General features: G+C 36.7%; 1 protein-coding gene across 13 annotated transcripts in view; it reads left to right on the top strand.

Annotated features, from left to right (window-relative positions):
• The window catches only part of LOC101285118 (zinc finger protein 300), a 56913-nt gene that overhangs the window by 5819 nt on the left and 35838 nt on the right, over nt 1-15256 (top strand). For 8 of the 13 annotated variants that reach the window (XR_007476397.1, XR_007476399.1, XR_007476398.1 and 5 more), the window contains exons 3-6: nt 276-430; nt 1810-1936; nt 3180-3306; nt 3547-3642. Coding sequence is in view for 2 of the 13 variants with exons in the window: in XM_012536946.3 (XP_012392400.2) it covers nt 2656-2670; nt 3180-3306; nt 3547-3642; nt 12169-13709 (1779 nt within the window). In the remaining 11 variants the exon portion in view is untranslated. Of the gene's footprint in view, nt 1-275; nt 431-1809; nt 1937-2519; nt 2671-3179; nt 3307-3546; nt 3780-4241; nt 4253-12168; nt 14250-15256 lie in introns of those variants that run through there. The other 5 variants (XM_049707820.1, XM_012536946.3, XM_049707814.1 and 2 more) reach the window with 5 other exon arrangements.

A 15256-nucleotide genomic window follows, 5' to 3' on the forward strand; every position in this document is an offset into this window, starting at 1 on the left:
GCCCCTCTCTGCTGCCCAAGTTTTCCATCACTTTGCCCCTCTCCCACGCTGGAATCTCCTGGACCATTTAGCAGACCTTTTCAGTAGACTCTCCTACGAAAGGATTGCACCATTCCAAATTCCTCTTACACCAGTTACAGTCTTCCAGTAAAGTACTGCCCTACTGCAGTTCTTCCCCAATCCTGTAAAGTCTGCAATAGCTTCTACCTTACGCATTTGTATAATTCTCCTTTTTGTCATCTTTTCCCCCTCCCCTCGCTGCCGCGGTGGTACAGCCCAGCCTCAGGTTCCGAATAAACTGAATTCCTCTGCTTGTACGGAACTGGCCGGCCTTTCAAGATGGCGGCTCCCACTGAGACACAGCGCTTGGGGCCGGCCATGTTGCCTCCTGAACAAAGCCGCTCAGGGTGTGGAGCGGCCAAAATGCCCGGTACGGAACAGCGAAGGCCCGGGAGCCTCGTGCTTTGCTCACCCAGACAGGAAGCGGGAGAGTTCGCCGCTATGAATGTGACATCCGTACTGGGATAAGCTGTGGCAGGCGTTTTGGGACCTGATAATCGAGCTGGGGGTCAGAAGGGGGATTTATGGGTTGAGACCTGAGGAAGACTGAAATTGTTATTGGGACGGCGGTCCATGAGGGTCAGTAACTGAAGGTCTATGGGGTCAGTGGTGGGGAGTCTCTAGTATGAGTGTTGGGTATGTATGTGGATCAGTCATAGGGAGAGCTGTGTTATTTGTGGGTCAGGGACCGCGGGCCTGTGCGCTGATGGGGTATCCGTGTGGCCAGTGATTTGTGGACCTATATGGCCAGTGCTGTGATGGGAGTGGGGGTGGAGGTGCTCTTTGAGATTTCTGATTTCTGCACCTGGTGATTCAGTGAGTTTTAGAGGTTATTAATGGGGCCCAGAGCTGATACAGGTTAGTCCCAGTTTACTGGGAAATGCCTCACTTTACAGTCTGTGTAGGTCAGAGGCTACTCTCAAGGTGAAGCCCCTCCTCAGATGTTGTTTTCAAGCCATCATCTCTTTCCATCATTCATATCGTCACAGAAGAAAACATCCTTTGAATGTAAGACCAAACAAATCTAAAGGGACAGGATTATTACTGTCAATTCCGTCGAGCCAAAAACTACCAGGAACACTCTGTAGTTGAATAAGTTGGGTTTATTGCTCTTGCATCTAGTTAGGAACACGTACACAGTGGGGAGCGTTAAGGGTGTCTCGATAAGAGAATGTTAGAAAACACTTGTTATAGGATTTGGCCTTGTGTTAGGTGATTTTGAGGAGGGTGTAGGGAACGGGCCTAGCTCTGAATTGGATGTTGTCAGGAAGTGGGGTAATTCAGTGAGTGGAAACTTTAATCTTATCTAGAGAGAAGAATGACTAGGTTGAAGCTAAAGGTGTGATAGGTAAAAAAGTAGCAATCCTTCATGTTAGTTGGGAGAGGGGGATGTTTGGTATTTTGTGAATTGGAGAATGTTGATGTTTTGTCTGTGTTCAGGTATGATTTAAGAGAGGTGTTGTTTTTGTCTAGATCTGTCCTGGTCAGGGAGTGGCCTGTCTGATATAAGTGTTTCTTGTAATTGTTCGTGTTAAATAGGAGAGTTATGAGTGCCAGGCCAGTTCTCAGATAGGAAGGGCTGCTTTTTCTCTTTCTCATGTAAGATTTAATTTCAGCCCTGCCTCTTCCTCAGTTTATTGCAGTCCTTGTACATTCTGTTCAACAAACATTTATTAAATGCCTGCTGTTTACTTGTTGCAGAGCTGGGCGTCCAGAGATGAGCATGACTGTTTGATTGTTTTCTTCCAGATTTATTTTGACAAAGCCTGGGATACCCTATATGAAACAGTCTTCCTATCATGGAGAGGACTCACTTCCTCTAAATGAGTTCAGCCCATGTCTGCATGACCCATCCTGGGACTGAGAAGATTACCAGGTAACTATCTTGCTGCATTGTGGTATGTTCATGTTTAACAGTAGTTCCAACCTATAACTATATATTTTTTAATATAGAAACTGCACTATTAAAAATTAGCAATAAAAATTTAAACAGAAGACATCTTAAAATTAATAAAATCAACAATTTTAATCCATGAATACTGACTTGGCAAGAGAATTTGCCAAGTTAGGGGAAAACATGAAAGAGCTCTTAGGATTTTACTGGCTGCTTCTGTTTAGGGAATATGGGAATGCATATTCCCTAAACAGAAGCAGTTTTCTACTTCATCATTCCCATTCTTATTGCCAGGGATCTGCTCCATCTTCAGTTAAATCTTTACATATATATCCATGATTATTGTCTTATGGTAGTTCTGCATATAGAATAACAAATATAATTGTTGGTCCAAAGGGGAACAATAAGGTGTTAGTAAGTCAACAGAAAACATATCAGCATTCATCCAATTAAAAATACACCTTGTCCAAGTTCTGTGTGATCATATTATAATCACAAGAGGGCTTCCTTCACATGGTGGTTCGGTAAGGACTCTTCCGTAGGACCAAATGACCTTCTTCTACAGGGTGGCCTGTTATCCACGTGACTTTTGGTGGTAGTGTTTCTAGACTGGTGAATGTCAGTTCTGGCTCCAGGAGGCTCCATTCTATCTCCTAGTCCTGATTCCTCAGACCTTTTCCCTTTTGGAAGAGAAGCAGAAGATGACCAAGTCTCAGGTGAGTTGCTTGCTTACTTTGTACTTGATTTCCATACAATGAAATAGAAAAGAGTGGAAAGTCAAAAATTAGGATTAGGGAAAATGTAGAGAGAACGAAAGATAAAGACTTGAAAAGAGTTACTATGTAATATGCAGATTATATATTTTGAAACCACATGAAACCACTATTAAACTATAGTTCATATATATATATTCGTTATATATAAATTTCGAGAAGACACAGTGGAAAGTTAGAGAATATCATATGCATGATTTGCATTTTCATGTACCATTTGTTGAATAATCCACTTACTTGAAGTGGATGCTGCCTTGATTAAATTTCCATTTGTGATTAGGTCTCTTTTGCTTTCCTGTTCTCTTGCTGTGTTTGATTCTTTTTGCTGAAGATAGATCTTTACATCATTTTTCTCAATAGGCATAATGTAGAATTGGGAATGTAGTTTTGTATACTATGGTAAAAATGATGAGAATGATCAATTCAGATTGAACAGGAGCATACTATTACAGGGTCCAGTGTCATTCGAGGATGTGGCTATAGATTTCACCCAGGAGGAGTGGCAGCAACTGGACCCTGCTCAGAGGACCCTGTACAGGGATGTAATGCTGGAGAACTACAGCCACCTGGTCTCAGTGGGTAAGGATGGCTTCCCAACATAACGCAGAGTTAGCCAATCCAGTGCCTCTCACTGGAATTTGATTGAGTTGGGTGGGTTCTTGACCTACTTGTGACTTTTTGCTCTCTTTCTTCTCTCCAGTGGAAGGTCATTACTGTTCTGAGGGCCAGCTGGACAACTTCATTGTAGGGCTCCTAAAACTATCTTTTCTTCTTTCTTCAGTGTAGTCAACTCAATTCCTCAATTTTTTTTTATCATAGGGTATCCAGTTTCCAAACCAGGTGTCATATCTAAGTTGGAACAAGGAGAAGAGCCATGGATTATGAAGAGAGACATATCAAATTGGATCTATCCAGGTGAAAATCTGGCAGATGGAAGACAAAGGAAATGAAATATCAGTTTGTTTTTGTTTTTAATTGGTTGGCAATTAAGACTTACATTTCCACCCAGATTGATAACTCCTTTTCCTTCTTGCTCCTGTGCTGTGCGTGTAGTAGGTATTCGACAACTAGTTAATTCAGTAGTAGTGAGCCATGTACAGAAGAGAAATTTCTTATTGATCCACTCAACAATCATATCTTTAGTACCTTTCTAAAAGAGTCAAAGACAATAGAAGGCAAATGCTTTTCAGGAACATAGGTTATACATAGAAAGACAAGACATCAAGATTTACAGCTATATAAAATTGCATGTCCAATATAGTTACTGCTTCAGGGGTTCAGTGAAAATTATAGTCTAAAGAGATGTGGCATAATTTAAGAAGGCATTTTTCAAAGCATGAACCAGTTACTTTGAAGCATATCTGAAGTGTGGCTTAGGCAGAAGGAGGAAGGTGAGGGCGAGCTCTAGGAAAGGACATGTACAAATCCTTCGAGTTAGAAATCAACATGGCTTATCTGATAGAAATTTTCTAGGCTTACTTGACTTTAAATAAAAGATATTTATTGGGGAATAGTGGAATATAAAGTTGGTTACATATTGTGACTACAGCTATGTTTCACTAGCTGTACCCTGAAATTTTCTGTTATTATTTTTTTTAAGCAGCTTTGAGATATAATTCATATGCCATACAGTTCACCCATTTAAAGTCAGCAGTGGGTTTTAGGATATTCACAGATTTGTGCAACTGTCACCACAGTCTATTTTAAGACAGTTTTATCACCTCCAAAAGAAACCCTATACCCTTTAGCTATCACACCCCTTCTTCCCATCTCCCCAGCCCTAAGCAGTCACTAATCTGCTTTCTGTCTGTATTGATTTGCCTCATTCTTGATATTTCATATAAATGTATTCATATAATAAGTGGTCCTTTGTGACTGACTTCTTTCATAATGTTTTCAAGGTTCATCCACATTTTAGCATGTATCAGTACTTCATTCCTTTTTTGGCTGAATAATATTACATTGTATTGATATACTACATTTTCTTAATCCATTCATCAGTTGTTGGATATTTGGCTTGTTTCCACCTTTTAGCTACATGAATAATGCTACTATTAACATTCATGTACAAGTTTTTGTATAGACATATCTTTTTTTTTCCTTTGGTGTGTACCTAGGAGTAGAATTGCTGGGTAATATAGCAACTGTATGTTGAACCAAAACGGTCCCTGAAGACTAATTAGGTTGAGCATTTTTTCATGTGCTTATTGGCCATTTATTTATGTTCTTTGGAGAAATGTCTATTCAGATCACTTGTCCTTTTTTTTTGAAGTATAGTTAACTTACAATATTATCTTAGTTTCAAGTGTACAACATAGTGATTCAACATTTTAATAGATTATACTCCATTTAAAGTTATTACAAAATAATGGCTATATTTTCCTGTGCTGTACAATATATCCTTGTTTATTTATTTTATATATAGTAGTTTGTATCTCTTAATCCCCTATCCCTATCTTGCCCCCCATCCATTTTTGAATTATTTGTCTTTTATTATTGAATTATAAGAGCTCTTTATATAAAGTTCCTATATAGAACTTCCATGTAAAGTTTGTTATATAGATATAATTCTTTGTATAGAATTCTTATTTGATATAAATCTCTTATCAGATAAATGATTTGCACATACTTCCTCCCATGTTTTCTTTTTACTTTCTTGATTGTGTCATTGAAGCACACATTGAAGAGTTTTTAACTCTTTTTTTAAAATTTTTAAAAATTTTTGGCTGCATTGGGTCTTCATTGCCGAGCTCGGGCTTTCTGTAGTTGTGGCGAGCGGGGGCTACTCTTGGTTGTGGTGCGCAGGCTTCTCATTGTGGTGGCTTCTCTCCTTGCGGAGCACAGGCTCTAGGTGCCCAGGCTTCAGTAGTTGCAGCATGTGGGCTCAGTAGTTGTGGTGCATGGGCTTAGTTTCCCTGCGGCATGTGAGATCTTCCTGGACCAGAGATCGAACCCATGTCCCCTGCACTGGCAGGCAGATTCTTAACCACTGTGCAACGACGGAAGTCCCAAGAGTTTTTAATTTTGATGAAGTATAGTTTATCTATTTTTTTTTTTGTCGTTTGTGCTTTGGTGTCATATCCAAGAATCCATTGCCAAATCCAATGTCATGAAGATTTACCCCTATGTTTTTTTCCTGAGAGTTTTGTACTTTTAGCTCTCACATTTAGGTCTTTGATCTGATATTTTGAGTTAATTTTTGGATATGGTGTGGGGTAAGGGTCCAACTTCATTCTTTTGCCTGTGGTAATCCAGTTGTTCCAGCACCGTTTATTGAAAAGACTCTCCTTTTCCCATTGAATGGTCTTGGTACCCTTGCCAAAAATCAGTTGGCCATAAATGAAAGGGTTTATTTCTGGACTGTCTATACTATTCTGTTGATCTATATATCTGTTCTAAAGCCAATATCACACTCTCTTGATTACTGTTGTTTGTGGTAAGTTTTGAAATTGGGAAGTATCATTCTTCCAACATTGTTTTTCTTTTTCAGCATTGTTTTGGCTCTTCTGGGTCCATATGAATTTTAGAATCAGAGTATCAGTTTCCACAAATAAACGTCTTCAGATTCTGAAAGGGATTGGTTGGATTTGTAGATCGATTTGAGGAGTATTGCCATGTTAACAGTATTAAGTCTTCTGATCCCTGGAACATGAAATGTTTTTCCATTTATTTAGATCCTCTTTAACTTCTTTTAGCAATGTTTTATAGTTTTCAGAGTATAAGTTGTGCACATCTTTGTTAAACATACTTTTTAGTATTTTATTCTATTTGATACTATTGTAAATGAAATTGTTTCATTAACTTTATTTTTGGATTGTCCATTGCAAGTGCATAGAAATGCAATTGATTTTTGAATATTGGTCTGGGATCCTGCAAACTCACAAAGTTTACTGGTTCTAATAGTTTTTAGCTAATTCTTTAGGATTTTCCATATAAATGAATTTGTCATCTGTAAATAGAAATCATTTTAAATATCCCTTTACACATTGGATGCTTTTTATTTCTTTTCTTGGTTAACTACCCTGGCTAGAACCTCTAGTACAATGTTGAATAGAATGGAGAGTGGACATCCTTGTCTTGTTCCTGATCTTATGGGAAAAATCCAGTCTTTTACCATTAAGTTATGTTAGCTGTAGGTTGTCATGCCCTTTGCAGGTTGTGGAAGTTCCTTTCTATTCCTAGTTTGGTGAGTGTTTTTATCATGAAAATGTGTTGCATTTTGACAAATGTTCTTTCTGCATCTGTTGAAATGATCTATTTATGTGATGTGTTAATGAATTTTAAATAACAGATTTTTGGACAACAAACCAACCTTGTATTTCTGGATAAGTTCTACTTGGTGATGGTGTATAATTCTTTTTATATGCTGCTGGATTTGGTTTACTAGTTTTATTGGGGGTCTGCAAGACCACCTTCAGTTCTGCTGATTTGCTAGAAGGACTCACAGACTGAGAAAAACTGATACATTCATGGTTATGGTTTATTACAGTGATAGAATTTACCAGTCTAGATATGGACATTTCTTTGTGGGAAGATTTTTATTTATTAAGTTTCTTTCCTTGATGTGGATCTATGTAGATTATTTACTTTTTCTTGAGTCAGTTTTGGTAGGTTGTTTTTTTTTCCAAGGAATTTTTCCAGTTCATCTAAATTGTCATATGTATTGGTATAAATTTTTTTCATAATATTCCCTTTTTGTTCTTTTATGTCTATAGGATCTCTAGAGATGTTCTGTCTTTCATTCCTGACACTGATACTTTGTTTTCTTCTTTCCTTATCACTAGCTAAAACATAACAATTTCATTAATTTTTTTTCAAATAATCAGGTTTTGATTTCATTTATTTTTCTTTATTGTTTGTCTATCTTCTATTGATTTCCACTCTGATCTTTACTGTTTCCTGTCTTCTATTTATTTTAGGTTTAATTTGCTCTTTTTCTAGCTTCTTAAGGTAGAAGCTTAGATCATTAATTTGAACGCTTTATTGTTTTCTAGTATGAACATTTAAATATAGATAGTCCTTACTTTGTATGGTAGTGAGGGGCCGTAGAAATTACCATGGAAGCCAGAACTTTGCCAAGTAATTTTTATAATTGACGGGAAAAATTGTAATTGATTTTGACCTTTAAACATTTTTCGTCAAAACATTAAAAGTTATCTTGGGGACTTCCCTGGTGGTCTAGTGGTTAAGACTTTGCCTTCCAATGCAGGGGGTGCAGGTTCGATCCCTGGTTGGGGAGCTAAGATCCCACATGCCTTGTGGCCAAAAAACCAAAACATAAAACAGAAGCAGTATTATAACAAATTCAGTAAAGACTTAAAAAAAGAATGGTCCACATCAAAAAAAAAAAAAAAAAGAAAATTGAAAAAAAATGCTATCTTCCTGTTGGTTATAACTGTTTATAGAGATGAAAATGTAGTAAAACTAATACTTATTTACTACCCTGCAATTCAAAACATTGGAAGCATTGAAAATGTCTTTTGTTTCTTTTAAAAAACTCTATGTAGAGTGGTTTGAACAGTGCTTGCCTTCTTATAATTGTATAACTTATGATAAGGAGTTAACATGTTCTCTGTGCCTTAGTGAATTGTCATATTACTTTCTAAGGTTGGGTCAGCTTCCTACATTTTCTCTTTTGTGCTTTCAGTGTTGTGAAATATGTCGAAGGTAATGTGAAAATTTAGGCATCACTTTCTTTGAAATATTTTTATCCTTTCCATCACAACCCAGAAATTTATGTTGATAAGTTTGCCTTCACTAAGTTCCTCTGGCTGCATATCTAAAGTCTCATAAATAGTGGCAATGCCAACATGGTCAGCTATTTTCTAATCACATCCAGTGTTGTTATGTGTTGTTTCTTTGCTGCATTTACATCTTTGTTGGTCAGTTCCCTCTTTCAGTTACGCATTTTTGGATGATTAGGATAATTTGGATAATGTCACGTGGGTTTATCAATGGGATACAAGGAAGAAACAAACTACACACTTTGCTGTCTGTATATATATTGGACAACAGATGTGAAGTTAATAGTCACCAACAGACTTTGAAAGAAGTGAAATGATTGGGTACTGATCATGATGTGTATCTGTTATTTATTTAGTGATTTATGGACTGAAGAGCTAGCAGTGAAGTTTGTACTTTATGCTGTTAGACATACTGTGGTCATTAAAGTGTGAACTATGTTGTTGGCAGACTGGTGTTATTTAACTAAACTGTGGTAACTAAATTTCATGCTTGTTGAAATCTTGCAAAATGAGGATTACCTGCATATAATTTGTCCTCTAAGCATGAAGCTGTGTCCCACAATTTTTGATATTTTGTGTTTTCATTTTCATTTAATTCAAGTTATTTTCTAATTTCTCTTTGGACTTTTTGGCACATAGTTTATTTACAAATATGTTATTTAATTCCCAAATATTTGGGGAGATTTCTGATATTTCTTTTTGTTATTTATTTCTAATTTAGTTCCATTATGGTTGGAAAATATACTCTGTATGATTTCCATCCTTATAAAATTATTGCAGCTTGTTTTGAAGCCCAGTATATAGTCTATTCTGATGTTTGATTAATGTGTTCTTGAAATGAATGTGTGTTCTGTTGTTGGATGGGGTATCTGTAGATGTCAGTTAAGTCAAGTTCATTGATATTTACTGATTTTCTTTGTCTACTTGTTTTTTTAAAATATATTTTTAAAATATGACTTGAATTTTATTTATTTGTTAATTATTATTTTTTAAAATTTATTTTTGGCTGCGCTGGGTCTTTGTTGCTCCGCACAGGCTTTCTCTAGTTGCGGCGAGTGAGGGCTACTCTTTGTTGCGGTGGGTGGATTTCTCACTGTGGTGGCTTCTCTTGTCGAGGAGCATGGGCTCTAGGCGCACAGGCTTCAGTAGTTGCAGCACGTAGGCTCAGTACTTGTGGCTCGCGGGCTCTAGAGCACAGGCTCAGTAGTAGTGGCGCATGGACTTAGTCGCTCCGCGGCATGTGGGATCTTCCCAGACCAGGGCTCAAACCCGTGTCCCCTCCATTGGCAGGTGGATTCTTAACCACTGTGCCACCAGAGAAGTCCTTAATAGACCATTTTCATTCCCCTGTTTATTTTTTAGTTGGTAGTTGTGTGTGTGTGTGTGTGTGTGTGATGTTGCTATAGGGATTACAATATATTTATTTTCTTATAACCCACCTTATGTTGATACTGCTTTTTTTTCTCTCACAAATTATAGAAACTTGCACTAGCATAGCTCCATTTTCTGCCCTCCTGAACCACCTTGTGCTGTTTTGTTCTTTTAGTCATGTATGTTACGTTTGTATTTGTCATAACTTTGACAATATAGTGTTACTGTTTTTGCTTTAAAAAGTCTTTTGAAGAAATTAGAAGGAAATATTTTTTAAATTATACATATTTAAATCCTTTTTATTTACCCAAATAGTTTAAAATTTTTCTGTTGTTTTGTAGATTTGAGTTATCATCTGGTATTATTTGTTCAGCAGGAAAGGCTTTCTTTAGTATTTCTTATAGATCAGCTCTGTTGGTAACTTTTTTTGTTTATCTGGAAATGTTTTCATTTTCCCATTATTAAAGTTTCACTGAATTTAGAATTCTTGGTTGACAGGTTGCTTTCTTTTAGTATTTTGACTGTGTGTCATTCCAGTATTTCCTGACCTCAGTTTTTGTGTGTGTGTGTGTGTGTGTTGAAAATTCAGCCAACAGTACTGTTATTCTTTGATACATGATGTGTCATTTTTTTCCTGCTGCTTTGAAGATTTTTCTTTTTGCCTTTATTTTTCAGCAGTTTAATTCTGATTTGGCTGGTTGTATTGGTATCCTTCCTGTGGTCTGTTGAGCTTCTTCTATGTGCAAACTAATGTTTTCCACCGAATTTGGTAATTTTAAAGACATTTCTCCAGATTTCTTTTGGCTCTCCCCCCCACCCCTTTCTAAACTCCAATTACACGTATACTGGAATGCCTAACTGCTCCACAGATCTTGAGATTCTATTTTTTAAATAATTTTTCTTTTTGTTCTTTGGGCTGAATAATTTCTAGTGATATTTCTTCAAGTTTACTGATTCTGATTTTGCCTTCTGCTATCTCAAATCCACTAATGAGCCCATCTGGTGAAATCTTCATTTCAACTTTAGAATTTTCATTTGGTTCTTTTATTTTTTAATTTACATAAAATAAATGTTACTCTTTCTTTAAATTTTGAAAAAGGCATAGAGTAAGTTAACTGCCACCACAATCATGATACAGAAAATTTCCATTACTCTCAAAAATTCTTCTTCCTGCCTCTTATAGTCAAACTGGTTCTTTTATATTCTTCTTTCCTCTTTTGAAATTGTCAATTTATTCACTTGTTCCTTAGAATATTTTCCCTTAGTTTTTTGAATATGTTTATAATAGCTTCTTTAAAGTCTTTGCTAAATTCAACATTTGCACCCACTTGGAGTCAGTTTCTATTAACTGATTTTGTTCCTTAGTGTAGGTCACATTTTTTTCCTTATATGTGTAGTAATTTTTGGTTGAAAGCTCTACATTGTAGACAGTACGTTATAGCGTCTTTGGATCCTTTTGTTCCTTCTGAGAGTTTTTGTTTTAGAGGCACTTGCTTGGGCTTAAACTGTGACATCTTTCTGTCCTGTGGAGTGTCATCACTAATATCTCTGCTTAGTTTTGTTTGTTTGATTAAGCCTGGCTATAGATGTGAACTAATGATTTGGACAGGTTTATTAGACACCTAAAGCCAGTATAACTTTTACTTTTTGCCACCTGGATTGTGCATGTCTCAGAACACTTTAAAAGCATAGGAAATTTGCAAGTTTCCCCAGCCTTTCAATCACTGCTGGGCTCACTAGGGTCTCTTTTCACAAATATTTTAGCAGTCAGATAGGAATGTATGGCAAATTCATTATCTCAACCTTTCTATGATTCTTTTGCGTACAAATTCTCCTTGTTAAATTCCTAGCTGCTCTACTATCAGCATAAAACTGTATCCTGTGGATTTGTGTTCTCTCTCAATGCCCCATAAACTAGGGGTGCAAGACAGGAAAACCTTAGGAAAGAATGCCACAAACTCCCCATTCTTACCTAATGAAGTAGAAGTTTTTGACAAGTAAACACTTTTCACCTTGTGGCCTGCGTTTGGTAGTTTTCCAGTGCCCTGAATTGGTTGTTTTTAAAATTATTTTATTCAGTTTTATACTTGTTTTCTGAGGAGGGGAAGTCCGTGACTACCTCATGCCACCATTATCAGAAGTAAAGTCCATCTTTAGTTACTCACCCAATAAATTTACATGTTTTGTTGTGTTTTAAATGGGCCGTTGCCCGCCCAGTTCTCTGTCTTCATGGACCATCCTGGATCATCCATTTGTTTCACCTCTTCTGTCCTCTACTCAATCTTTGTATCTGTTTGATTTTATCTCTACAATTTTATTCTTTCAGACAGGGAGACTAGACTTGACACACATCAATTGGATACACTTGGAGATGTTTACTTTCATAAGGACATACTGGAAAGTGTCACAAGGGATCATTCATTGTACTCCGTTTTAAAGGTCTGGCAAGGCGACCAGCTGGAGAGAGATCAGGAAAATCAAGACAGACTTCTCAGGCAAGTCACAATCATCAACAACAAAACAGTTATTGAAGAGTCAAACTATACATATAATGCATTTGGAAAAATATTTCATAACTGCACAGACCTAGATACTTCAAGACAAAGACTGTATAAGTGTGATTCATTTGAAAAGAGCTTGGAACCTACTGTAAACCTATTCAGTTGTAATAGGGGTTATGCAAGAAAAAACACAGATGAGAATTTTGGATGTGGGAGAACACCTAGTTCTTCCTATTCTAAGCATGAAAAAATTCATAATAGAGTGAAACACTGTGCAGGTAGTCAGTATGGAAAATTCATCAGCGATAAACAATCTCTTATTCAATATGTGAATGTTGAAACTGGGGAGAAGATCTGTGTATGTATTGAATGTGGAAAATCTTTTCTCAAGAAGTCACAGCTCATTATACATCAAAGAATTCATACTGGAGAGAAACCTTATGGTTGTAGTGCTTGTGGGAAAGCCTTCAGTGAGAAATCACATCTCATTGTACATCAGAGGACACATACCGGGGAGAAACCTTACGAATGTTCTGAATGTGGAAAAGCCTTCTCTCAAAAATCATCCCTCATTATCCATCAGAGAGTTCATTCTGGTGAAAAACCATATGAATGTAGTGACTGTGGGAAAGCCTTCTCCCAGAAATCACCCCTCATTATACATCAGAGAATACATACTGGTGAAAAGCCATATAAATGTAATCAGTGTAGGAAGGCCTTCTCCCAGAAGTCACAGCTGATTATACATCATAGAGCTCATACTGGAGAGAAGCCCTATGAGTGTACTGAATGTGGAAAAGCCTTCTGTGAGAAGTCCCACCTCATCATACATAAAAGGATTCACACAGGGGAGAAACCCTACAAATGTGCTCAATGTGAGGAAACCTTCAGCAGAAAGTCAGAACTCATTATACATCGGATAATTCATACTGGGGAGAAACCTTATGAATGTACTGCATGTGGGAAGACCTTCTCCCGGAAGTCACAGCTCATTATACATCAGAGAACGCATACTGGAGAAAAGCCCTATAAATGCAGTGAATGTGGAAAAGCCTTCTGTCAGCAGTCACATCTCATTGGACATCAGAGGATTCACACAGGAGAAAAACCTTATGTTTGTACTGAATGTGGGAAAGCTTTCTCTCAAAAGTCTCACCTCCCAGGGCATCAGCGGATTCATACAGGAGAGAAACCTTATATATGTGTTGAATGTGGAAAAGCCTTTTCCCAGAAGTCAGACCTTGTTGTACATCAGAGAATTCATACTGGGGAGAAACCTTATCAATGTGCTGTATGTGGAAAAGCCTTCATCCAGAAATCACAACTCACTGTACATCAGAGAATTCATATAGTGGTGAAATCATAAGAATGGACTAAGCATAGAAAAGCCTTCAGTATCTGTTCAAGCCTTAATAAGTACAACAAAACTCACAGATTTAATGTGTTTCTAGGCATCTTTGTTGGTACTATTTTACAAATGAAATCATATTTCTAATGTAATTAATTTTTTTTATCAAAGATAATACAAGAGAATAAAAAAGTTTTGTTTATATAAATTTTCACTTTGGCATGTTAAACTTTTAAGATTTGGAACTGAATGATTAGCATAACAGAACAAATTACATATAGTCTATTTTGAAGTTACATGTTCCTGATTATACTACATAATAAGTTAGGCATGTGGTAATATTGTTAATGTTAGCCTCTCGTAATTGCGGCCATGCAGTAATTCCCCAAAGAGGACATGAAGAAAGCATGAGTCAAAAAGTGCCAAGACCTAGAAACTGCACTAAGGGGAGGGGACTTGACCATCAGACCCTAAAAGTATATGTAAAATTCTTCTTATACAATGATGGAAAGATGGGTTGAAAAGGTTCAATAAATGTGGTCTTTTTGTGTTTTTTAATTTTGATAATATAAGTTGATTTGTGTCTGTGGATGGACCCAGGACCTTGGAATTGACACTGCTTGCTCATTTCTCCCTTTTACCCCGCCCTTCTAGGAGCTTGGTGTGGTGGAAAGACATTGGTTCTAAAGTCAGATGGCCATGAGTTTTAACCCTTGTTCCCTTATTAATAGATTGTGTGACATCTATGAAGACCTTTTTAACCCTCAGTGTCTGTTTGCTCATCTGTATGTGAAATCCTGGCAGACAGCACATTTTTTTTTTTTTAGTTACTTCTGATATACATTTTAAAGTAATAACTAGAATTATGACTTATAACATTATACCAGAACATATAAGATTTTTAGAAATTTCATGTAATGTCTGAAACATTTATATTAACATATTTACATACAAATAACCCAAAGAAAGTTTAATATTAGTTGTTTTTTTTGTTTTTTTATACTGCAGGTTCTTATTAGACATCAATTTTATACACATCAGTGTATACATGTCAATCCCAATCGCCCAATTCAGCACACCACCATCCCCACCCCACCATGGTTTTCCGCCCTTGGTTTCCATACATTTGTTCTCTAAATCTGCAGACAGCACATTCTTAGCTAATATTTGTCCTGTTTATCCCTCTCTCTTCTCTTGAAATAGGCTACTAATTCCAATGTGCACACATTTAAATTTGATTTGCATTTAAGACACACTGCTTCTGATCGCAGATTTCCTGTCCTCTCCTTTGTCCATTTCACTGCCTTTGTGTCTGGTGATATAACTCATGCTATGTTAAAGAGACCTCAATTACTTTTCATTTATTTTATTTTGCAAACACATACAAATTGTGATATATCTGTATCTGTATCTAGTTCATTCTAATATATATATGGAAATACTAAGGGACAAGAATAGGCAAGTCACTCATTAAGAACAAATGTTAGAGAATTGATCAGACTAAGGTTTCCCACAAAGCTGTAGTAATGTAGGCAATATAGTATTGACACAAGAGTGACAAAAAT

The sequence above is a fragment of the Orcinus orca genome, chromosome 3 (assembly GCF_937001465.1).
Source record: "Orcinus orca chromosome 3, mOrcOrc1.1, whole genome shotgun sequence".
Lineage (NCBI taxonomy): Eukaryota > Metazoa > Chordata > Mammalia > Artiodactyla > Delphinidae > Orcinus > Orcinus orca.